The sequence below is a fragment of the Ovis canadensis genome, chromosome 12, assembly GCF_042477335.2.
Source record: "Ovis canadensis isolate MfBH-ARS-UI-01 breed Bighorn chromosome 12, ARS-UI_OviCan_v2, whole genome shotgun sequence".
Classification (NCBI taxonomy): domain Eukaryota; kingdom Metazoa; phylum Chordata; class Mammalia; order Artiodactyla; family Bovidae; genus Ovis; species Ovis canadensis.
In genome coordinates, this window is record NC_091256.1 from 75,422,704 (window position 1) to 75,446,626 (window position 23,923).

The 23,923-nt window shown below is 37.4% G+C and overlaps 1 protein-coding gene across 6 annotated transcripts in view; it reads left to right on the forward strand.

Annotated features, from left to right (window-relative positions):
• Nucleotides 1-23,923, forward strand: part of SMG7 (SMG7 nonsense mediated mRNA decay factor) — an 86,229-nt gene that overhangs the window by 35,698 nt on the left and 26,608 nt on the right. For all 6 annotated transcript variants that reach the window (XM_069546251.1, XM_069546254.1, XM_069546253.1 and 3 more), the window contains exons 2-7: nucleotides 8,016-8,047; nucleotides 10,408-10,525; nucleotides 12,233-12,365; nucleotides 21,472-21,643; nucleotides 22,819-22,890; nucleotides 23,635-23,785. In XM_069546251.1, the coding sequence (XP_069402352.1) occupies nucleotides 8,016-8,047; nucleotides 10,408-10,525; nucleotides 12,233-12,365; nucleotides 21,472-21,643; nucleotides 22,819-22,890; nucleotides 23,635-23,785 (678 nt within the window). The remainder of the gene's footprint in view (nucleotides 1-8,015; nucleotides 8,048-10,407; nucleotides 10,526-12,232; nucleotides 12,366-21,471; nucleotides 21,644-22,818; nucleotides 22,891-23,634; nucleotides 23,786-23,923) is intronic.

Consider the following 23,923-nt stretch of genomic DNA (forward strand, 5'->3'; position numbering starts at 1 on the left):
TGTGCAAGGCAAGAATTTGGGAATGATTTTAGATGGTTTCCTCTGCTTTATTTTCTGCTGATTTTACTTCCAAATATTTTTGAATCTAGGCATTTCCATCCGTTCATGCTTCCACTTCATTTCCATCCATTCATTTCCTTCACTTCCTTACCTCCAGTCTTGCCCTTTTAAACCCATCTTCCATGCATCTTCTTGTAATCATTTAAAAAGGCAATTCTGACAATGCTGTACCCCTGCTTAAAACCCAGCATAGATTTCCTAGTAGTTAAAAGACAGAACCTGAGCTCCTTAACATGTCATCCACGGCCTCACAGTCTGCAGTCTGCTGTGATTCTCCGGCTCATCTGTAGCTTCCTGCCCTGCATTTGATGCGTCAGTCTACCTCCTTCACTGGCTTAGCTTTGTTTTTCTTTTGTGATATTTTCTCTGCCTGGAAGAGTAATTCCTTCTCATGCTTTGAGATTCCTAGACCAGAATTGAGCCTTTATAAAACTAGGTACACATGTTCAAATAGTACAGATTATTGAGTGAATGTTGTAATACAGAGCAGTGGAGTGTCAGGAGATTTGAAAGCTTGTGCCAGACAGTGAAGTGCCACAGAGAGAGAAAGCAAGTTAGTAGTTTTATTATCTCTTACTGAGAAGCTCCTTTAGGAGCAGCATTTCCTTAGGTCTTATTTTTCTATGTGAGATCCAACAGTAGAGCAGCACGATTTATTTTTTTCTGATGCTAAAGCTGAAACTCCAGTACTTTGGCCACCTCATGCGAAGAGTTGACTCATTGGAAAAGACCCTGATGCTGGGAGGGATTGGGGGCAGGAGAAGGGGATGACAGGATGAGATGGCTGGATGGCATCACCGACTCGATGGACATGAGTTTGGGTAAACTCCGGGAGTTGGTGATGGACAGGGAGGCCTGGTGTGCTGCAGTTCATGGGGTCACAAAGAGTCAGACGCGACTCAGCAACTAAACTGAACTGAATACCGTGAGACTTGGTGTTACCTTAAAGATCTCAGGAATGTCCGTGAGACTTGGTGTTACCTTAAAGGTCTCAGGAATGTGTGTGTGTGTGTGCATCTGAATTTGTAAGCACATACTTGCCTTCTAGTGTCTACTCTCTGACCTGTTATTTAACACAAATAATTATCATCAGGTTATTATGTTTATGGTCATAACTGATGGCTACTCGTATCCTGAATACTCCTTAGTACTTTATGGAAATAAGTAAATTATCTTGAAATAAGACGTGCTATGGCTTTTATTAAATTTCAAAAAAAAAAAAATTAGTGTTGCCTCCCAAAACAAGAGACTAATTCACCTCTCCTCAACTGTGAGTTTAGAGGACATTGGCTTATATATTCCTATGTTCTTCTCAGAGATGGAAGGGGCTTTGTCCAGGTGAAAGGAATCTTCCACTGTATTTACCCCTAACTTGGAAATATCTTGTATATTTTTAAGCCATGAATATAATGTGTGATCTTGAGAGATTATTCTGTATTCGTTACCTTGCATTGTTGTATCAGTGGTATGTATAATCAAGCTATTTGTTAAAGAAAATTACCATTAACTAGTTTTCTCCTCTAGTGACATTATTAAAAAAACTACTGTAAAATGTTTAATTTTTGAAAGCCCCAGTTCTCTAGGCTTTTATTATCAAACATTCCTTTCCCCCCTTCCCCACCCCCCGCCCCCCTTACAATCTTGTATAAGAGAAGAACTGTGATGCAGTGGTTAGGAGTTAGCCTCTGGAATCAGTGTGTTGAATTGCTGCCTCTACTACTTGCTAACTTGATGACCTTGGGCATGTTACTTAACCTCTATATCCTTAGGTTTCTTCAGCTATAAAGTGGGAGCAGTAATAGTACATAGTGAGGGTTAAATGATTACTTTATGGCAAACCCTTACTTTAGAACAATGTGGCAATAATAAGTGCTAAATATAGTGTTAGCTATTTTAGTGTACCTAGTGCATTAGAGGGGAAGGCAGTGGCGCCCCACTCCAGTACTCTTGCCTGGAGAATCCCATGGACGGAGGAGCCTGGTAGGCTGCAGTCCATGGGGTCGCTAAGAGTTAGACACGACTGAGCGACTTCACTTTCACTTTTCACTTTCATGCATTGGAGAAGGAAATGGCAACCAACTCCAGTGTTCTTGCCTGGAGAATCTGGGGACAACAGAGCCTGGTGGGCTGCCGTCTATGAGGTCGCACAGAGTCAGACACGACTGAAGTGACTTAGCAGCAGCAGCAGTGCATTAGAATGTGTTAAATGTATTTATAGATATTGATTCTCACCCATGGTCTCCAAGAATATTGTTTCAGATGGTTGGCTTTAAACATATTTGGTTATCACTGAATGTTTCAGATTTTGTTTAGCCTTTAAATGGCTTTTTCTTTTTTCTTGTTTGATAGAAGTGCTTAATTTTTATTATTTACAAACAGACAATATATTTAGTATTTTGAAAGCTTTATATTTTAAATAGTGCTGTTTTATTACTGAAGGCATGATGATTTTAATTCTCAGATTCTTCATTCTTTTTTATTAATTCCTTCAGCTTAAAGTAAGAATAAAAAAGAATTCATGTGGCCACACCTTCTAGAAGCCAAGAGGAAACTTTTGAAAATTAGTATCTCTTTATATAAGCATTGTAGTATTAATCTTTAATAATATTGATCTTTAACAAAACCAACAGGTCGTTGAGGTATAGTATTTTCTGTTTATAAAAAAAGTAAAATAAGTAGACAATTTTGTGCTAATGTTTGTGAAAGCAGTTGATTTAAGATCACATATCTGTTGATTTCTTATATATTGTACACCATCGAAAAAAACTTATTTTTAAACAGTCTTCTCTGTGACATTATGATGTCAACAAATAAAAATCTTTATTCTGAGGAGACTATTATTGATGACTCCTCATATGGGAAAACTGTTTGTTTGGGGATTTATACATATCGACTTCTTGTTTTTGATCAAATACTTACTCCCTGGAGCAGGGGAGCCAAACCTTTTCTGTGAAGGGATAGTAACTGTTTTAGGCTTGATGAGACATGTAGTCTTTATCTCAACTACTCACCTCTGCTCTTGTAGCAGAAAGCAGCCATAGATGATACGTAAATGAATAGGCAAGCCTGTTCCAATAAAATGTATTTACAAACATTGATCCATTGTGAAGGAGGAAATTTTACCCACAGTCTGACCACTGCATGAGAATATGAATTTTACTTCTTGTGGTCTTTCTGGTAGAAATCTCAGGTATTTATTTCCTAATATGAACTGATCTTTGTTTTGATTTTTTATTTTTTGTGAACTGATCTTCAGTTTAGACTAGTTGACTTAAATGTTAAGATTTAATCAACAGAGCACGAAACTGAACCTAGGTAAGTCTGTGTTAGCTTTTTAGGTCATAGAATTTTTAATTCCAACTTGAAATAAAAATAATTTGAACTTCAGAGTTAGAAAGAACTAAGTTTGTACTTAATTGTACCTAGTTGCTTTGTGATAATGGACAGACTATTTCCACATTTCACAGTTTCAATTTCCTTGTTTATGGGATGGGAATGATAGTGGCTATCTCCCACGGTTTTATTTTCTGTTTAACTCTTCTTTACCATTTCAGTTTAGCAGAGTTATTTTAGTCATTAACGCATGTCTCTTTCAGAACCTAGGAGAGAACTGTGCTCAGAGGTGAGCATCTCTTCCCTAGTCGTTCTTGAGGCATCAAAACTCTTGAAATTTCAAAATGCTTCGACATTCATGTCAGATAGTTTTTATGACATTTTTGCAGTTTTGTTTGTGTTTAGATTTTTAGTTTTATATTTCCTGGACAGGTTATATAAAAATAGTATATAAAAATTTTGATCTTTATCAGTGGAGGCCTGTTCCAGAATCTGTTAGAATTATAGTTTTTCTCTTACTGATGGCCTATCAGAGAAGCAGATTATTTGGAAATAGTTCCTGTTATATGCTCAATATAATCTTCATTTGACTGGAAATTGGTATGCTCATTAGGCAGATCTTCATTTGACTGGAAATTGGTATCCTCATTAGGCAGATCTTGGGACTTGCCTTGTGGCTCAGACGGTAAAGTGTCTGCTACAATGTGAGGAGACCTGGGTTTGATCCCTGGGTCGGGAAGATCCTCTGGAGAAGGAAATGGCAACCCACTCCAGTACTCTTGCCTGGAAAATCCCATGAATGGAGGAGCCTGGTAGGCTACAGTCCATGGGGTCGCAAAGAGTCGGACACGACTGAGCAACTTCACTTCACTTCACTTCACTTTAGGCAGATCTTCAGTTCAGTTCAGTCGCTCAGTCGTGTCCGACTCTTTGCGACCCCATGAATCGCAGCACGCCAGGCCTCCCTCTCCATCACCAACTCCTGGAGTTCACCCAGACTCACGTCCATTGAGTCCGTGATGCCATCCAGCCATCTCATCCTCTGTCGTCCCCTTCTCCTGCTGCCCCCAGTCCCTCCCAGCATCAGAGTCTTTTCCAATGAGTCACTCTTCGCATGAGGTGGCCAAAGTACTAGAGTTTCAGCTTTAGCATCATTCCTTCCAAAGAAATCTCAGGGCTGATCTCCTTCAGAATGGACTGGTTGGATCTCCTTGCAGTCCAAGGGACTCTCAAGAGTTCTCCAACACCTCAATTCAAAGGCATCAATTCTTCAGCGCTCAGCCTTCTTCACAGTCCAACTCTCACATCCATACATGACCACAGGAAAAACCATAGCCTTGACTAGACAGACCTTAGTCGGCAAAGAATGTCTCTGCTTTAGCATCACCAAAATGGTATTTGTTCATCTTTACGAGCAAATCTTGTTTGGAATGAGAAAACAATCTATAAATACATGATTCTCAGTGTATCTTGTATATACTAGAGTATGTGTTTTTAGGTAAGATATGGATTCAGTTCTGTTTAGTCGCTCAGTCGTGTCCGACTCTTTGCGACCCCATGAACCACAGCACGCCAGGCCTCCCTGTCCATCACCAACTCCCAGAGGCCACCCAAACCCATGTCCATTGAGTTGGTGATGCCATCCAACCTCATCCTCTGTCGTCCCCTTCTCCTTCTGCCCTCAATCTTTCCCAGCATCAGGGTCTTTTCAAATGAGTCAGCTCTTCTCATCAGGTGGCCAAAGTATTGGAGTTTCAGCTTCAAAAATCAGTCCTACCAATGAACACCCAGGACTGATCTCCTTTAGGATGGACTGGTTGGATCTCCAAGATATGGATACATTGTAAAATAATACCCTTAGTAACTTGGCTACTCAGAATGAAAGGTTACTGAATCCAATGAAGATGCATAAGTATGGCTGGTTGTCTAAGTATAAAGTTCCTAAGTTAGTACTCTAGTTAGGTTCGGGTGAGGGCAGGAGAGGAGGTTGTGACACTGGTAGGTTAAGAGGTGAGGCATTTCTAAATATGATCTTAGATTTTAAGGACATAAATCAACTATTTTGTGAAGTTTTGGTTGTTTTTTTTTTTTTAAAAATGGCAAAAGTTTAGCACTCAAAGCAAACAGTAAAACTAGGCTGAATGGATAATGGAATTTGATGTGATGTTATTTTTTAGGATTAAGTATAGCTGTGTATTGGGATTCCCTGGTGGCTCAGAGGTTAAAGCATCTGCCTGCAATGCGGGAGACCTGGGCTCTATCCCTGGGTCAGGAAGATTCCCTGGAGAAGGAAATGGCAACCCACTCCAGTATTCTTGCCTGGAGAATCCCATGGACGGAGGAGCCTGGTGGGCTACAGTCCATGGGGTCACAAGAGTCAGACACAACCGAGCGACTTCAGTTCACTTCATAGCTGTGTATTTGATATTGTTCATTTATAGTGATAGTTCTCATATGGCTTGTGGTTTTTATAACATCCTATTATGCTTGTTATATTTGAAAGCTTAATTTTTAAAAAATATTTAAAAAATTTTTTAAAGCTAAGAAAAAAGATTCATGTTATATTTTGATGAAACTAAAATTCACAATTGATATTAAATAATAAACATTTACAGTAAAAATTTTAGAGTCTCTGTTCTCTAACTTTTATGTCAGATTTTGTTTTTAAAAATGGAGATCTCTTAACTTTATATTCTTACCTTTTTATATTATATACTGTAATTTAGCCTTTTTCCTTTCTTCACTTAAAAAATATTTGTTGAATGCCTACTGTGTAGGCATAGGAGTTGTGATGGTGAGCATTAAAATCTGTGATATGTACTATGAAGAAAAAATACAAGTGCTTTGAGAATATAAAACAAGAATATGTTTCATGTATGTAGGGTTCAAGGGCTTCCCTGGTGGCTCAGGTGATAAAGAATCTGCCTGCAATGCAGGAGGCCTGGGTTCAGTCCCTAGTTTGGTAAGATCCTCTGGAGAAGGGAATGACAACCCACTCCAGTATTCTTGCCTGGGGAATTTCTTGGACAGAGGAGCCTGGCAGGCTCCATTCTATGAGGTCACAAAGAGTCAGACACAACTGAGTGACTAAGACACACACACACACACACACACACACACACACGTAGGGTTTTAGTAAAGCTTCCTCAGGAAGTAATGTCTGCTGAGACAAAGGATGAGTCATTAAGTAGACAAAGTGGGGAAGAGGTATTTCTAGCAAAGGGACTCTTCTTTACAAAGGCTTTGAGTGTGAAGGGAGCCAAACACATTGGAGAATCTAGAAAGAAGTCCAGGGACTGGAGCAAAAGGGTCAAGGGGAGAACAGAATGATGATAGAAGTAGAGTACAGAGGCTCTCTTCAGAGTGCAGAGGGCTTTGAAGTCCACTTTACTGAAGATCTTGATTTTCACCCTAAAAGCAGTGGGATGTCATTAAAAGGTTTTAAGAGGGCAGTTGATGAGGTCAGATTTGCATGTTTTAAAGATCCCTCTGATAGCAGTAGAGCAAGCAGAATGAAAGGAGACAGGAGTGAAGTGGAGAAAAAGGTTTGGTGGCTTTGCAATAGTCCAGGCAATGGATGGTCATACCTTGAATGATAGTGACTGAAAAAGAACTAAAGGGAGAATTACAGATTCAAGATGTATTTAGTAGGTAAAATTCTTTGGCATTGATAGATTATCAGGGATTTGAGAGAATGTTGTCATGGATGACTTCCCGGTGTCTGCTTTTCACAGCTGGGAAGCAGTGATACATTTAGTAATGTACAAAACTCTAGAAAGAAAAACCAGAGATGAGGGTGGAGGTTGATCATGAGTTCATTTCTTGAATACAGTCAATTCTTGAAGAATTTGGGAAGAGAGAAAAGAAGCAGCAGTTAGACGAAAATATAAGATAGAAGATTTTAAAGTCTGTGAAAGTGTAGGGCGTGTTTAAATACTCTGTGAGAAGCATCCAATAGAGAGGGAAGTTTTTAAATTATTGAAAGAGGGGAGGTGGTAATTAAAGGATCAGAAGTTTTTACAAAGGCTAGAAAGAGCATACCTAAGTGGAATTACTGGTCTTAAACAAGATATACACTTCCTCTAGTGTTTTAACAAGAGTAAGAAAGAAGAGGGTTCTGTGAATGTAGTAAGCCTTTAGTAAGGGCGTTGTTTTCCTGAGGAATGGAACTGTCCTTTGCTGAAAAGAGTTGAGACTGAGGAAGAGGGCAGAAATCAGCTTGAGGAGGATGGAGATTTAAAATAGTTATAGTGGCTAGTGAATTGAGAAACACAGAATTTTCTGGCCTCATTGACAGAAAAATTTTAATTTAATAAATGTCACTTAAATGTTTTCTTTAAATGTATCAGATTTGGGAGTAACAGTAAGAAAGTGAACTCTACCTGGTAGAAGAGTTCATGATGACCCTGTGAACGTCTAAGCAGTGACATCAGTTTGCTAAGATCTTACTATTCTGGATGTTAAAGCAGGGTCACTGTTCGCAGTACCACAAATAGAGCTGCTATACATTCTTTTTTTTAATTTGCATTCTTATTGTCATATGATTTTACTTAACTTTTAGTGTTACTTACGTTGGGTAGGCCTAGTTTGTTTCTAATTGATATTCTTTTTCCCTTTTTCAGGCAGGCAGAAGTCCTGAAGGCTGACATGACAGGTACTGTCTGACTCATTTGTTTTTCACACCTTATTTTATACCATTAAATTAAGAGAAGTGTGTCATCTTATTATACTACTTGTAGTATCGTCCTGGTTGACAAAAGGTTTTTTTCAGTATTTATTGTTTTTATAGTTTGAATTTTTACTTAGATAGCTCATCAAAATTTTTTATAATCTGTGCTACATTGACTTGAATATTGCCTAGTTTAATGCATATAATAATTTAACTTTGACATACTATATTAGCGATTTAAGAGATACAGAAAAAATAATTCATCTACCATATAAACACAAGTACCAGCATTAGGTTTATGTCTTCCTGTTTATAATTCCCCAAACCTAAATAGTAAATAAGCCTTCAGAGAAAAATATTTTCAGGAAAACTCTTGCAAATTGAAAGTCCTTGAAGTTGAGCTACCTTGCCACTTTTCTTTTCTCTCTCACCTTTTTGTTTTCAATAATAGCCAAGGTGTTTTTGAAACAATAATTAGACTTAGCCAGTAAAAGGAGCAGATGACTTGAACTCAAAATTAGGAAGTACATGGCAGCAGCTATGTAGTGGTCAAAATGTTCTCTTTACAGCATGATAGCAACATGCTTTCTGTGTAACTATGCTGAAATGTTTTAAAAAATGTAGGTGCTAGTGGATCTCTTTCTAATTTTTGAAGATTTTAGTTCTGCAGTGACACTCACAAAGACAGTTAAACTTGTTGTAAACCGCATACCTGCTAAAATTTACAACCAAGAGGAAATGGGCTATTTGGATGTGTTTTTCTCAATTTCTAGAGTTGCAGGCTAATATTCTAAGAATTTTGAGTAATCTCACTGTCACCTTGTTCAAGGGGAAAAAAAGCCCAAATCACTTTTTCTTAGTTTACAGTTCTTCCTGTTATTAACATAGCTGTCATTGTCCTCCATACTATGGCTCCCGGGGTCAGCTCTGCACTCTGCTCTGCTCTATTAAGCCTCTTTGTGTTGGCATTGTAATCTGCATTGTGTGATAACAGTTGTATATGGAGCAATCTCAGGCAGTCTATATACCTTTTACATTTTCTTAACTCTTGAACACTCTCAGTAAGAAGGCCTTAGGGTTTGACTTTTGTAGGGTACATCTGTTGTTCCCAGAAGGTGACTTGTCCCTAAGATATTAAGTCTGCTCATTCAAATGCTAGTCTCTCCGATGGGTCAGAGTTAATGATACCTTAAAATCCTTTCTCTGCAGCCGATGAGTTGAAGCGGGGTTGAATAAATCTATAAATGTATTTATTTAGTCATTAAAAGCTTAATAAGGGGCCAAGAACCTGATACCAAAAAATAGACCCTATATTTTAGTTTCTAGCAGACTCTCGTGAGGATTAACTCTAATATCTGGGAGATTCTGTGTGCAGAATAAGATTATGGTGCCTGTAGATACTAATAGCAATCCTAAAGAGGAGTGAAGACTATGCCGTTGCAAAACCTTGAAATGCAACCAGACAGGCTAACTAGCAGTCAGAAATATATAATTGAAAAGTCCATTATTAAGTTCTTCTATTGAGGCAGCTCACTCAGTTGTTGCACTTATAAGCCTAGTAATAGGAAAGGCTAATGTGCCTTGTAGGACTCTGGCAGACAATACAGCCCCAGTTTGGTATTACATATAGTCATAGCCTGACTTCCTGATTTCATCTTGCACCCAGTCTCTCATTTGGCCTCTTGAGCAGTTTAATCACTTGTCTGCTCGTTTACATTAAATAGCAAGTATGCACTGCTCACAAAAGTGTCTTGACAAGCAGCCTACCGATTGGTAAAATAACACTCACTGTCAAGACTTTATTGGCTTGACATATATAGGAAAGTAGGAGTAATAGCAGAATGCTCAAACAACTGCTGGATTGTGAGCTGACAGGAGGCTTCTGTAAGGGCAATTGTGAGAATGATTCAAAAGAAGAAGAAAAGCTTCTTTGAACAAAGAGATACAGTTATTAATGTAAGAGTAAACAGATCAACTTGGCAGTCCACCGTTTCAAATGGGGTGACTCTTATGAGGCATATGACTTCCTGTGGTGTAAATACATAGATATCCATACCAAAATCAAAGGGTGAATCATTCTCTCTCTTATTTTTAAGCCTTTTTCATTTCATGGTGTTATTTCAAAACTAAAAGACAAATACAGAAGTATTTTGAAAGAGTCAATCATTAGCCCAAAGGTGAACGTTTCATCTGAAATGTAGTCGTATAAAACTTTTGGAGCAGTCTGTGATGTGTATCTAAAGCGGGTTTTTGCTTTGGTGAATGGAGAGTGAAGGAACTGTTGGTGTGGCGGGATGGCCTTAACTATCTGTTTCTCTACCTGCTGGTTTTGTTTTGTTACTCAGATTCTAAGCTGGGTCCAGCCGAAGTCTGGACATCCAGGCAGGCTCTGCAGGACCTGTACCAGAAAATGCTTGTTACTGATTTGGAATACGCTTTAGACAAGAAAGTAGAACAGGATCTGTAAGTATTACCATTTGGGATGTCCCTGTAAGATCAAGAATCTCACCGAGACTTTAGAAGAGAACAATTTGGTTGTTTCTTTTTAACCTATTTCAGAGTAAGCTACCTCAATGGGAAAAAAAAAAGACATTCTAATATTTGTGATGTTTTGAACAAACTGACCTTTGGTGTAAAGAGGAGAAATGTTCAGAGTTGAGTTTTATTAAGGTGTTTAGGGCATATCATAAAAACAAGTCTGTATATATTTCAAGTGCTAAGAAATAGTGTTTGAATTCTCTGTATTGTATTCAGTCCTGTATTTGAGCTATGATTTAGAAAAGGAAGTGTTCAGAGCAGACTTTCTTTGATAAATGCAATTCTATAAATCTCTCCCAAAGGAAAATACATTGTAAGGAAAGTTCTTCCTTTTAATCAAATAAATAGATATTTCCTTCCTCCGCTCCCCAACAAGACTAAGAAAAATTTTACGTATTTGGGCGATTCCACTCATTCTTTCTATGAGCTGTGAAATGGCAGATAACCAGATTCCCAAGTGAGTAAATAAATTCCTTTCATGGAAGGCCTTGCTTTATAAATTGAAACAAGGACATTAGCCTGGTGGAAAATTAAAAATCAAGAATATTCTGTTTACCTAAGTTGTGGTGAAAATTAGTTTTTCCTAATCTAATTTTCCTGATTTTTGTACACCTGACCTTTATATTGTTAGAAGACCTAGTAATAGAATTTAATCACAACCACTCAAACACGTATTTTTGATATTAGAGTCATGGATAAGATGGCATCAAAATTGCTGAGGGAGTGATTGCCCTCAGAAATCATTAAAAACCCCAGTGCTTCAAAAGAGTCTCAAAAGCTGCCGTTGATAAAGAATTAGGTACTTTCCAGGTAGGTTGTAAACCCTTTATCTGTATTTGCATCCTTTAATGAAGCCAGTATATCTTCCTTCCTTCTTAGTTTGTTTTTTTGTTCGTTTCTTTCTTTCCCCCCTGTGATTTCCAAATTAGGGAGCAACTGTACTTCACCATAACTAAATTTAAAATGACTCTCTGTACAACTTGATTAATGAATGAAAGGCATTTTATAACAGGATTTTGGTATGCCATATTTCAGCACTGTGTTGTTTCTTAGTTTGAATAGCCAAAACTGAAATGTCAAAAATAAGTTTATATTTCAAGCTCTTGCAAAAATATTAACCCCAAGAGAAACAAAACTATTAAATAGAAATAGAACCAAGTGCTGTGGGAAATAAGTTTTAGAGAAATAAGAAATATGGCTTAATATTTATAAGGAAACCACCGCCACCATCCCCCATCCCCCCAGGCATGCCACTTGATAGAAGACATTTTTTGGTGCAATGATAAAATGTATGAAAACTTGTTAATAGCTTACTTTTACTTTGGTCTTACCACTGTAGTTCTAAGTTTGTACCAGGATTCCTAAGTAGGTTCTAACTCTAGTAACCCTAAAAGATTAATAACTGAAGCCACTGATTATTCGAACATTTGGTAAGTGTTTACTAAGGTCAGTTGTGTTCTACTGCTTGTCTAGTCTTGTTCAAAGGGGAGCATAAAGTTATTTAAGTGATAATGCAGGTTTACTGTCTAGTGTGTTATAATTATAACAAACAGTTCTTTCTTGTTCTCAGGGGGACCAGTGTCTGCCCAGTGAGTCACTGCTATACCAAATAGAATTACATTTTGTTTTCAGCTGGAATCATGCCTTTAAGAATCAGATCACAACACTACAAGGCCAGGCAAAGAATCGAGCAAACCCGAATCGGAGTGAAGTTCAGGCAAACCTTTCTCTGTTCCTAGAGGCAGCTAGTGGCTTCTATACTCAGGTGAGTTTGGCACTGCATACCAGTTTTCCTAAAAATCAGTGGTGAACATTCCCTTTGTGCACATCTTATTTGTATAGGTACTTTACATACCCATAGTATGGTGCATCTAGGGGTTGATCATCTGTAATCTCAAATTGAAAAAATGTCCAGAATTATTTACCATAAGACTTTTAAAACAGTAAAGACTCTGCTCTTTAAAAGGTGATGGTTCACCTTAAAGGTTAGAGGTATAATTGTATGAATAGGAAAAGGGCATGAGAGCAATGCCTTAGTGAAGCTGCAGAAGTACAGTTACAAGTGAACTGACTTGGCTTCATTAGAGCAAATGTGAATGTATGGGTATGGTCACTAAGAAAGTTTAGCAGCCATGTTGTGCCAGGTAAGAAAGTCAAACTCTGTGATCTCAAATGAGTTTCTCTAGTATTAAGTATATAGTAGAATATATCTGGAGCGTCAAATGCTGTTAAGCTACCTAAGAGATAGAGTAGCCTTTCCTCAGTTTGAATAATAAGCTGATATTTATTGTTCTCAGAAACTTTCCCTGCCCTTAGTTATATCTCGATATGACTTCTAAATCACGTGAGGTAGAATGATTCTTTCTTGGACAGACAAATAATTCTTTTTGGACAATGAATTTTATTTAAGCAGAATTCCTTTGAAAACTTCATCCCATTCACTTATAATAGCATTCATAATTTAATAAAATGTGTATAAATTCTCCTCTTACAATGACAAGGCAAGATTTTGAGGAGCTTGTACCAAAGAAATTCACAGAACCTTCTCTCTGCTGCTGCTTGACCACTGCGGTTTTGCTGTTTAGAAAAGACTGTTGAAAGATATCAAATAGCTGCCATCTTATAGGTTTACTTAGACTAAAAAATTCATCACTGTTCATCGTTGAAAGAACTCAAGTATGGTTCTTGTTCTCACACTTCATTTTTTAATTGCTTCCAGCTTTTAGCAAAAGTTGGTATTTCTGGAGAGAGGGGTTGTGGTTTGACTTGACTAATCCTTAGGGCAGATGTTAAAGGTTAATTCATTCTGCAAGTAACTGTTAAAAATCTGTTCTTTTTAAGACACAATACTAGACACCGAGGATTAGGGGGAAGAGAGACCATCTTTTAACTTTCAAAGGACTATCCAGTCTAAATGAGGAGATGGATATATTAAATAGATACTTTTTTTTGGCTTTTCCATTATAAAAAATGCATACCAATGCCAAGAGATTTGAAAATTATAAAAAGTCAAAGCATTTTTCCTTACCCTCTCATTCAGGATAAATTACTGATGAGTAGAGTTTTTAACACTATTGATAATCACTTTTGTTTTCCCAGAAAGTTATCATTTATGTTTTTAAATTTCCATCAACAGTGTATGCAAGTGTCTATCTTGACATACACTCAACAGCATTAAGTATTTCAGTAAAGGCAAATGAATGATTAATTGATAACATACTTCATAGATGGAGAATAATTTAATGTCTAGTTACTACTGATGTTGAACTTCTTTCATTCTTTATTAGATATTTGTATTTTATACAATCAGTTTAATAATTTATTTTCCCCATCCATTGTTCAAACTCTAATTTTTTCCGCAGTAATTTATCTGAGCTCTTTCTGCATAGGGATATTAGTTTTTCTTCCTTTTTTTTTTTTTTTGACAGACATCCTTTTCTCCAATTTCTTCCTGCCCTTTCATTTTGTTTGAGGTTTTTGAAATACAGCAGTTACATAGTTTTGTTCTTACTGCACAGGTTTTCTTTGTGCATTTGTCCATAGGTCAACAGATACTTAATAATAATAATTACAATTTAAAGGAACAAATAGGTTTTATATTCAAATACTAAAATTTGGAAGCAACACCAATATCCTACAGTAGAGTAACGGTTAAATAAATTATAAACCATCTGTAAAATGGAATTATGAAACTATTATAAATGGTATTTATGAAGGTTTTTTAATTGAGGTTTAGCTGGTGTACAATATTATGTAAGTTTCAGGTATATAACATAGTGAGTCACAATTTTTAAAGGTTGTACTGTTTATGCCTGTGTGCTTGCTAAGTCACTTCAGTCATGTCTGACTCTCTTTTGCCCTATGGACTGTAGCCCACCAGTCTCCTCTGTCCATGGGATTCTCCAGGCAAGAATACTGGAGTGGGTTGCCGTGCCCTCCTCCAGGGGATCTTCCTGACCTAAGGATCAAACCTGCCTGCCTATCTGATGTCTTCTGCATTAGCAAGCAGGTTCTTCACCACTAGTGTCATCTGGGAAACACTTACTCGTTTATAGTAATTATGAATATTGGTTATAGTCCCTGTGCTGTATAATATGTCCTTAGAGCTTATTTATTTGGCACATAACAGCTTGTGCCTCTTCGTCCCCTACCTCTACCTCTCCTCTCTCCTTTGCCTTTCCTAGCTGGTAACCACTAGTTTGTTTTCTTTATCTGTGTGTCTGTTTCATTTTTTTTGTTATATTTACTACTTTGTTGGGTTTTTTAGATTTCACATGTAAATGATAGCATACAGGCACTTACCTTTCTGTATCTGACATTGCATTTAATATAATCTCTTCCAAGTCCATGTTGTTGCAGGTGGCAAATTTTCATTCTTTTTTATGGCTTAGTAGTATCCCATTGTACGTGTATGTTCGTGGGGATATACACACACCCCACATCTGTTTTATCCATTCATCTGTTGATGGACAGTTGGGCTGTCTCCATATGTTGGCAGTTGTATATAACGCTGCTGTGAACATTGAAGTGCATGTATGTTTTGTTTTTGTTTTATTCGGCTATATGCCCAGGAATAGGAGTGGAATTGCTAAGTAATAGGGTAGTTCTGTTTTTATTTTTCTGAGAAACCTCCATACTGTTTTCTGCACTGACTGTACCAACTTACATTTCCACCAGCAGTGTATGGGGGCTCCCTTTTCTCCATGTCTTCATCAGCATTTGTTGTTGGTGATCTTTTTGATGATAGCCATGACATTTGTGAGGTAATAACTCACTGTGGTTTTAATTTGCATTTTTCTGATGACTAGCAATGTTGAGCCTCTTTTCATTGCCTATTGGCCATCAGTATGTCTTCACTGAAAAAGTGTTTATTCAGGTCTTCTGGCATTTTTTAATCCAGTTGTTTGTTTTTTTGATCTTAAGTTTTATGAGCAGTTTATAGATTTTGGATATTAACCCTTTATCAGTTTTCTCTCATTTGGTAGGTGGGGTTTTCATTTTGTTTGACGGTTTTCTTTGCTCTGCAAAAGCTTTTAAGTTTAATTAGTTCCTGTTTATTGGAGAAGGAAATGGCAACCCACTCCAGTGTTCTTGCCTGGAGAATCCCAGGGACGGGGGAGCCTGGTGGGCTGCTGTCTATGGGGTCGCACAGAGTCGGACACAACTGAAGCAACTTAGCAGCAGCAGCAGCAGGTCCTATTTATGAAGATTTTTTTTTATGATCAGGAAATTGTGTTAAATGAAAAATCATGATATAAAATCTATGTATACAGTTGGACTCTAAACGTTAGTTGAATAGTCTCAGCTCAGTGGGGTATTAACAAAAATGGTATGTTTCCCTATTCCTAACATACACACACCCCCCAATTACTACTTTCAACTATACTTCTTTGAATTCCAGATTCCCATCATAACCTTTTGGACAGATTTCGTACCATTCTCATTGCCCTTAGGTTTTTATAATAAACAATCTAGTTTTAAAACTCCAGTCTCATCTCCAACCTAAATCTCCTACAAGCCTACATCTCCTCCATGTAGTGGAAATCTAAACTGAACACAACTGAAGTCAGGAGGAGCAGTAGAGACTTGGTGGAGGTATTGGATTGGCCAAAAGATCTTATGGAAAGACCAGAGTGAACCCTTTGGCCAACCCAATAGAGTGTCCACCTTCTGCAGTACGTTTTTATATTAGCCATTATTACATAGACTATCTTGAAAAATGATTCTTAACCTTTTCTTTATGATGTGGCACACACGTAGCACATTTCCAAGGGTTCGGTTGGACACTGATAAATCCAGACGAATCTGCAAGGAAGTGTAGCAGGAATCATTTTTGTTGAGGTAGCAGGTTATTTGCAAAAACATTTTATAAGCAAGTCAATAGTAAAATCATTAAATGTCTCAAAATATTGTTTTATAAAGGAAAATATTTTATAAAGGAAAATATATAAATAATCTAATTTTGAAATTTGTTTTTTGAAATTTTTGTAGTAAGTATTACTCTTTCCCCCACTGCATTCCACAGGCCCTGGTTGAGTAATTACACCAGTCATAGAATGAGCAGCAGTGAACTCTCTTCAGATCTCAACATTAATAGAACTTGTTAGTAACATTTTTTTTTGGTTATCTTGACTTGATAATTGAAACAGTTAAATGGTGTTGTAAACAATAATGTTCTGTACACCTTTTTTGATGACATGTGGTACAGATTAAGCTACTAGACTGGGGAAGTACACCAGGTCCAAATCATTGTATAGCTTTATAGACTAAGATGAGTTTTGAATTTTAATCTGAAGTATAGTTGCAAGTCATTGGGAAGTAGACAGGGGAATAGCATGATAAAATTTGTATTTTTAAAAGATTACTTTGGATGTTGCTTGGAGATTGATTTAGCAGGGGTCAAGAATGGAAGGTAGATAGTGTGCCGCTGTGGTAATGGGAAGATATTGATGGATTTTTAAAAAGTATGGCCAGGACTTCCTAATGGATTGGATCAGATGTATGGAATCAGGATAGGGGAAGAGTCAGAGATAACTTAAGTTATCAGATTGAGTGGCTAGTTGACTGGTTGTACCATTTACTGAGGTAGGGAACACTGAGGAAAAGACAACTCTATTCAGGCTACGCTAGGGAGATAGATGCCAGTTTGACATATAAGTGGAGAGGTCAAATAGGTAATTTGATAAGCTAAGCTAGGAGCTCAGTGAAAAGGTCGGAGCCAGAGTAAAATTTATGATTACAATAAAGTACCCTGACTTAGACATTAGGGTTTTTGCATTTAAAACCATAGAACTAGGTGGGAACAGGTTTGGCACAGGAGGAGCCACATTTCAGTAGGAGTAAATCAGAGTGGTATCTTAGAAGACAAAGAGAAAAGCATTTCGCTCTGAGGAGGGAGTGACCAACTCAGTTGAGTGCTACAAAGAAATCAAGTAAGGTGATTAAAAAGGATCAGTTGGATTTGACACACAGAAGTCATTAGTGAAATTAATGGATACCATATTTCCTCATTTCTAAAACATTTTTCATATTTTAACACCTCTGAGATAGGGATACATTTACAAAAGATGGTCAGTTCACCATTTAATTGGCAGTTTTTTATTCTGTTACATAAATAATAGTTCATCTTATAGTTTATGGTATCTTGGATTTGATGAAATTTGACTTGAGTGGTTGAGATAGAAATCTGATTAGAATGGATTGAAAAGAGATTGATACATGATTATCCTCATTTCTGTTTTCTGTGAAGATGATTTTGACTTAGATATTGTTTTGTTAACTGTTGGTATTAAAGCATGGTGCTTCAAACCAGAACCAAATTGCCAAATGAAGTAAAGATGTAACATTATGCTGTATGGGTTTTTTTAAAACATGAAAAAACAGAACAGTAGAGTAGTCCTTACTCTTAAGAAATGGGAGCCAAAAAGAAAGCATTAAGTATCCGTAGTAATTAAAAGAGATTCTGTGTATTCATAGTGAAAGTGAAAAGTGAAAGTCGCTCAGTCATGTCCAACTCTTTGTGATCCCATGGACTATACAGTCCATAGAATTCTCCAGGCCAGAATACTGGAGTGTGGTAGCCTTTCCCTTCTCCAGGGGATCTTCCAAACCTAGGGATCAAACCCAGGTCTCCCACATTGCAGGTGGATTCTTTACCAGCTGAGCCACAAGGGAAGCCCAAGAATACTGGAGTGGGTAGCCTATCCCTTCTCCAGCAGATCTTCCCAACTCAGGAATCAAACTGGGATCTCCTGCATTGCAGGCGGATTCTTTACCAGCTGAGCTATGAGGGAATCCCTGTGTATTCATATTTAGTTCTAAATTCTTAGGGTAGATTGAAGAGCTAAGGAGCAGTGGAATAGTATAATAGAGCTTTCACAGAATAATTGCCAAATATAGTTTTGTTCAGCTTATTAAACATCTGTTTCTCTTTAGTCTCACCTTGTTTCTGCCTCAGCTCGTGCTTTCTCACCTGGAATCCTTTGAACCAGCAGGAGTTTTTCCAGTATGTCTACCTACAACTCCTGGGTTCAGGCAAAAAAGTTTATTATAAGACAGCCACATGAAGTTTCGACCATATTTGATTAACTTTTCTTAAACACCCTTTTTCCTTCTATAGATACTCAGCTGTGCCTGATTTTCCAGCCTGTTCTTTCAGCTGTTTGCTTATCCTCGGTCATGTTTCTTCTTGCTGTCTTCCACAGAATCTGTTTTAGGGTTTTTCCCATTTTTTGTTCCTTTTTTTCTATTTTCAGACTCTCTTCATTCTGGGCACTAGTTTTGTTTGCTCAATTTTATGTCAGTAAATATCTTGCACATTGCAAATGAACAGGTATAAATACAGTTGTAGATAACCCCTGTGTTTCATGAGAAGGGAATATAGGATTTTATATTTGGTTATAGAGGTGCTTTTTATCTTAGGAAAAGGGTGAGATATTATATATCATTCTGAGTTGGGTCCCCCAAGGTATCTTATTTTGTTTCGTGAAATCTGTACTTATTAGAGAGAGTGGTATTTGAATCAAGATATTTCTAATTCTGTAATATTACTCAACTCAATATTTTTGTTGCTTTCATACCCTCATCTGAAAAAAATGGAGCTTCATACCTGTGTTGAAGCAACATATTGCATTGCTACTGGTTTATCACAAGGATTAAGTGAGACAAACACATAGCCCAGGGATTGAAACTTATTATAGGCATAGAATATTCCGTTGGTTTATGCTATTGTGTTTGATACCTTTCTCTCTCTTCCTCATCTCTCCTACTCTCCTTTCCCTACTTTATGTACCTGTCTTGCTCATTTAGCTGTGAGCTCCTTAAGCACACAGATTTTTTTATTTATCTCTGTGTCCCTATTTTCCATCAGTGTGTAATACAATAACCAAGTATTTGAATGATTTTCAGTTCAGTCACTCAGTCGTGTCTGACTCTGCAACCCCATGAACTGCAGCATACCAGGCCTCCCTGTCCATCACCAACTCCCAGAGTCCACCCAAACCCATGTCCATCGAGTCGGTGATGCCATCAAACCATCTCATCCTCTGTCATCCCCTTCTCCTCCTGCCCTCAATCTTTCCCAGCATCAGGGTCTTTTCAAATGAGTCAGCTCTTCGCATGAGGTGGCCAAAGTATTGGAGTTTCAGCTTCAACATCAGTCCCTCCAATGAACACCCAGGACTGATCTCCTTGGTTCTCCTTGCAGTCCAAGGGACTCTCAAGAATCTTCTCCAACACCAGTTCAAAGGCATCAATTCTTTGGTGCTCAGCTTTCTTTATAGTCCAACTCTCATATCCATACATGACCACTGGAAAAACCATAGCCTTGACTAAACGGACCTTTGTTGGCAAAGTAATGTCTCTGCTTTTCAATATGCTGTCTAGGTTGGTCATAACTTTCCTTCCAAGGAGTAAGCGTCTTAATTTCATGGCTGTAATCACCATCTGCAGTGATTTTGGAGTCCAGAAAAATAAAGTCAGACACTATTTCCACTGTTTCCCCATCTATTTCCCATGAAGTGATGGGACCGGATACCATGATCTTAGTTTTCTGAATGTTGAGCTTTAAGCCAACTTTTTTCACTCTCCTCTTTCACTTTCATCAACAGGCTCTTTAGTTCTTCTTCACTTTCTGCCATAAGTGTGGTATCATCTGCTTGTAAGTAAATATTTGAATGACTGAGAGTAGAATGTGAAGAGCTGTGTGGAGGGCCAAGAATTAAGTGCTTGAGGCTATTAATGTGGAGGGAGAAAAGTCTTTGAATGAAGGACACTGAAAAGAAATGATAGGCAAGAAAAAAAGAACTAGAAAAGCTTAGTGATCAGTCATAAAATCAGCTGTTTTCAATGTGACAGAGAGCTCCAATAGGATGATGACTAGAAAACATCCATTGTATTTGCTTATTTTTAACAAGAAGTCTTTGACAGCAGTTTCAGTAGAGTGGTTGTGGATGGTGGGATGGGGAGCGGAGAGGTTGTGTGAAAGTCAGATCGTAATGGACCAAGGAGCGACTAGGAATTGAGAAAGCAGATATGATACTTATGGACTCCTTTGAAGGAATTCTGTTGAGAAGAAGAAGAGACATTAGAAGCTTGCTAAAGCAGAAGTCTACAGTCAAGGGAAAGTGCTTCCGTTCTGCGTGTTTTGTTTTATAGTAATAATTATTGTTTATTTTTTGTGGGCTACGTTTCATAGGCCAGAGCAAAGAAGCTTGATAAGTTGAAAGTAGATTTTAAAAATGAGAGGATGACAGGCAGGAGGCAGAAAAGAATGAAACAGCATGCTCAGACAGAGAAGTTATTCCTCAGTGAGAGAAGGAACCCTCTCATACCATAAAACTAGAGAAGAAAGGAAGAAAGAGTGGATGTCTACATAATGTCAAAAGTTCCTTCCAGATCTCTACAGATGTATAGATCTGTGTATGCAGAGACCCAAGTTTGACCTCAAGCTTAAGAAAATAAATCTCAGGAAACTCCTGAAGTCTGCCAAATATGTTGGTTTGTATTTAAGTCAAATTTGTAACCAACTAGTCTTTAATGAGTTTTGTGTGTTTCTAAGAGGAAAACAAAATAGAGAGAGAGGTAATTTCATGGAGTTGCTTGCTGAATGAATCTGAATAGCCTACTCAGGTAAAATCTTTTTTTTTCCCTAAATTGCTGCTGTTCCTTTTAGATGTACAACTTGGATTGCTCTAATACTTGGCAAGTCAAATGATATGATTTGTAATGAATGTTACTAGTTATCCTATGAAAGGTTGTCCTATCTTAGGTCTTAGCAGTATGTAATATTAGTTACACGTGTTAAAGTATACCAACATTACTGTTAGAGCACTTTGACTTAATACTAATCCTTGCTCATGTTTTCCTTTCAGTTATTACAAGAACTGTGTACAGTGTTTAATGTAGATTTACCATGCCGTGTAAAGTCTTCCCAGTTGGGAATTATCAGCAATAAACAGACGCATACCAGCGCCATAGTGAAGCCACAGTCTAGCTCCTGTTCCTATATCTGCCAGCACTGCCTCGTTCACCTTGGAGACATTGGTGAGCCCTTGGTGTGAAGGAATTGATAATACATTCATGCTTTTCTTTGGAGTAGTCATAGAAAGATTATTTTCTTTTAAACAAGCATACACGTACAACTTAGATTGTCATGAGAGAAAACTATAAAATGTATTTTAAGAAACTTTGATTTGCTGAATGCTTTGAGATTGGCAAAGGATCTTGAAGGAAGTAACTTTCATATTCAGATTTTATGCAGATATAGGCAAATAATAAACCAGCAAAAATGTAATCAAAGCTTAATTTTTCAAAGTGATGCCATAATATTTTCTGAAAGACTGTACTCCTTTGGAATTGTGGAGTTTATAAAAATTACTCCTCCTGAAGCTGGGTTGCCTTCTTTTCTTCCTACCAGTGCATTAAAAGTTCATTTTTAATTGTTTGCTTTTTACAGTTCAATTTGTATTTCCATTTTATATATTTTATCTGGGAATGTTATAGAATATATGTATTCTTGTTCATTCCTTTAAGGTGACCTAAAAAGGGTTGTGAAACAAATTAACTATAGGATTATGTTTTGACTGTCCTCAAATAGCAAGGAGTGGATTTACATTCAGAGATTTTTAGATTTCTTGATGTCATTCATTCCAGGAGAGGTCACATCAAAGTAAGCACCAATTTCTACAGGGGGATTCAGTGAGTAATAGTATATCTAGATTGCTTTTGCTTTCAGTGTATTATTTGCACACACATAAATAATATTTCAATAGGTCTGAGGCATTTTTCAAAATCACTTTATAAAGATATTAAAGAAATACATAAATTTCAGATCATATTGTATAGTGTTTTTTGTTTTGTTTTGTTTTTAAGTGCCATATAACTCACCCCTTCTTGTGGGCCGGCCCCAGGTCACCAGCATAGTCCGTAGTGGGAGCTGGTGATGGCATGACACTGGAGGACCTGAAAATGGGGCCTAGGTAAGCTTTAAAGTTGGTCACATGCTCAGTGTCCCAGGTAGGGAAGGCTGAATGGACACTTCACACATAATCCTACAGTTAATTTGTTTTAAAATATTTTGTCTTTAATCACCTTAATTTAATTTTACTGTGTTTATTAACTTTAAATCTTTAAACTGTAGCTGTTTTGGAATTACCCTAATGGTTGTTTTTATCTGTGTGTTTGTTTTTAAACTGAGCTTTTTCTTTCACCCCTCTTAGCTCGATACAGAAACCAGACCAGCCAGGCGGAGTCCTACTATAGGCATGCGGCTCAGCTTGTCCCCTCCAATGGTGAGTTGCTTATGACACTTTACTCTCAGTAGAAAAATGGAAAATAGATAGTTCAGGGCTCCTTTAAGAAGCCAAAAGATATTTTCTGTTTTGGTATTGATTATTGTATTTTTCCTTTCAACTGTACATTCTGTGTAATTGGAAATAAAAATATTATTACTGTTGTCAGTAAAGCACTATGAATCGAATATCCTCTAATGTGATCTAAAATTGCTTCAACAACTGGCTTCCCTAATAATAATAATAATTTTCTTTTCAATACCATAATTTCCCTCCTAGAAAAATTCTCTCTTACTACAAAAAGATAATGTCTTTTGATGGCTCCCTAAATGGGCGTTAGGAGTGATTCTTGAATTAAATTACTTTAGGTGTTTGGTGATAGGCTTTCTTGTTAAGCCACATTGAAAGTCCTTTTCATGCTGTCTGTGGCTACTTTCCCACTACGGTGGCAGAGGTGAGTAGCTGTGATAAAGACTGGCACACAAAGCAAAAAATACTGTCTAGCCCTTTCCAAAGTCTTATTTGAACTTAGAGTGCCCTCCACCCTAATCATAGGACTTTTTAACCTATGCGCCATCACCAAAGTGTGCTGCTAGGCCATTTTTAATGAGCTAGTCATGAGATTTACTTTATAAAATGCTCCCCATTGTTAATACAGAGATTTAAAAACTGACCTTCTGTATTCTGTGATAGCAAGACTTCACGCATCTTGGATTACTTTAGAATCTTACCTTTCTCCTCTAGGTCAGCCTTACAATCAGTTGGCTATCTTAGCTTCTTCCAAAGGAGACCATCTGACTACAATTTTCTACTACTGCAGAAGCATTGCTGTGAAGTTCCCTTTCCCAGCTGCCTCTACTAATCTACAAAAAGCACTTTCTAAAGCACTGGAAAGGTAGGGTTGACTTTTCCAAATGGACTCAAATTTGGGTATACGAGAAATAATGGCCAGTTGCTCATGCTTTCTGTCTCTCCTATTTGCCTAAAATTTAAACATATGTATTACAACAGTTTTGCATGAATTTCAACTGGT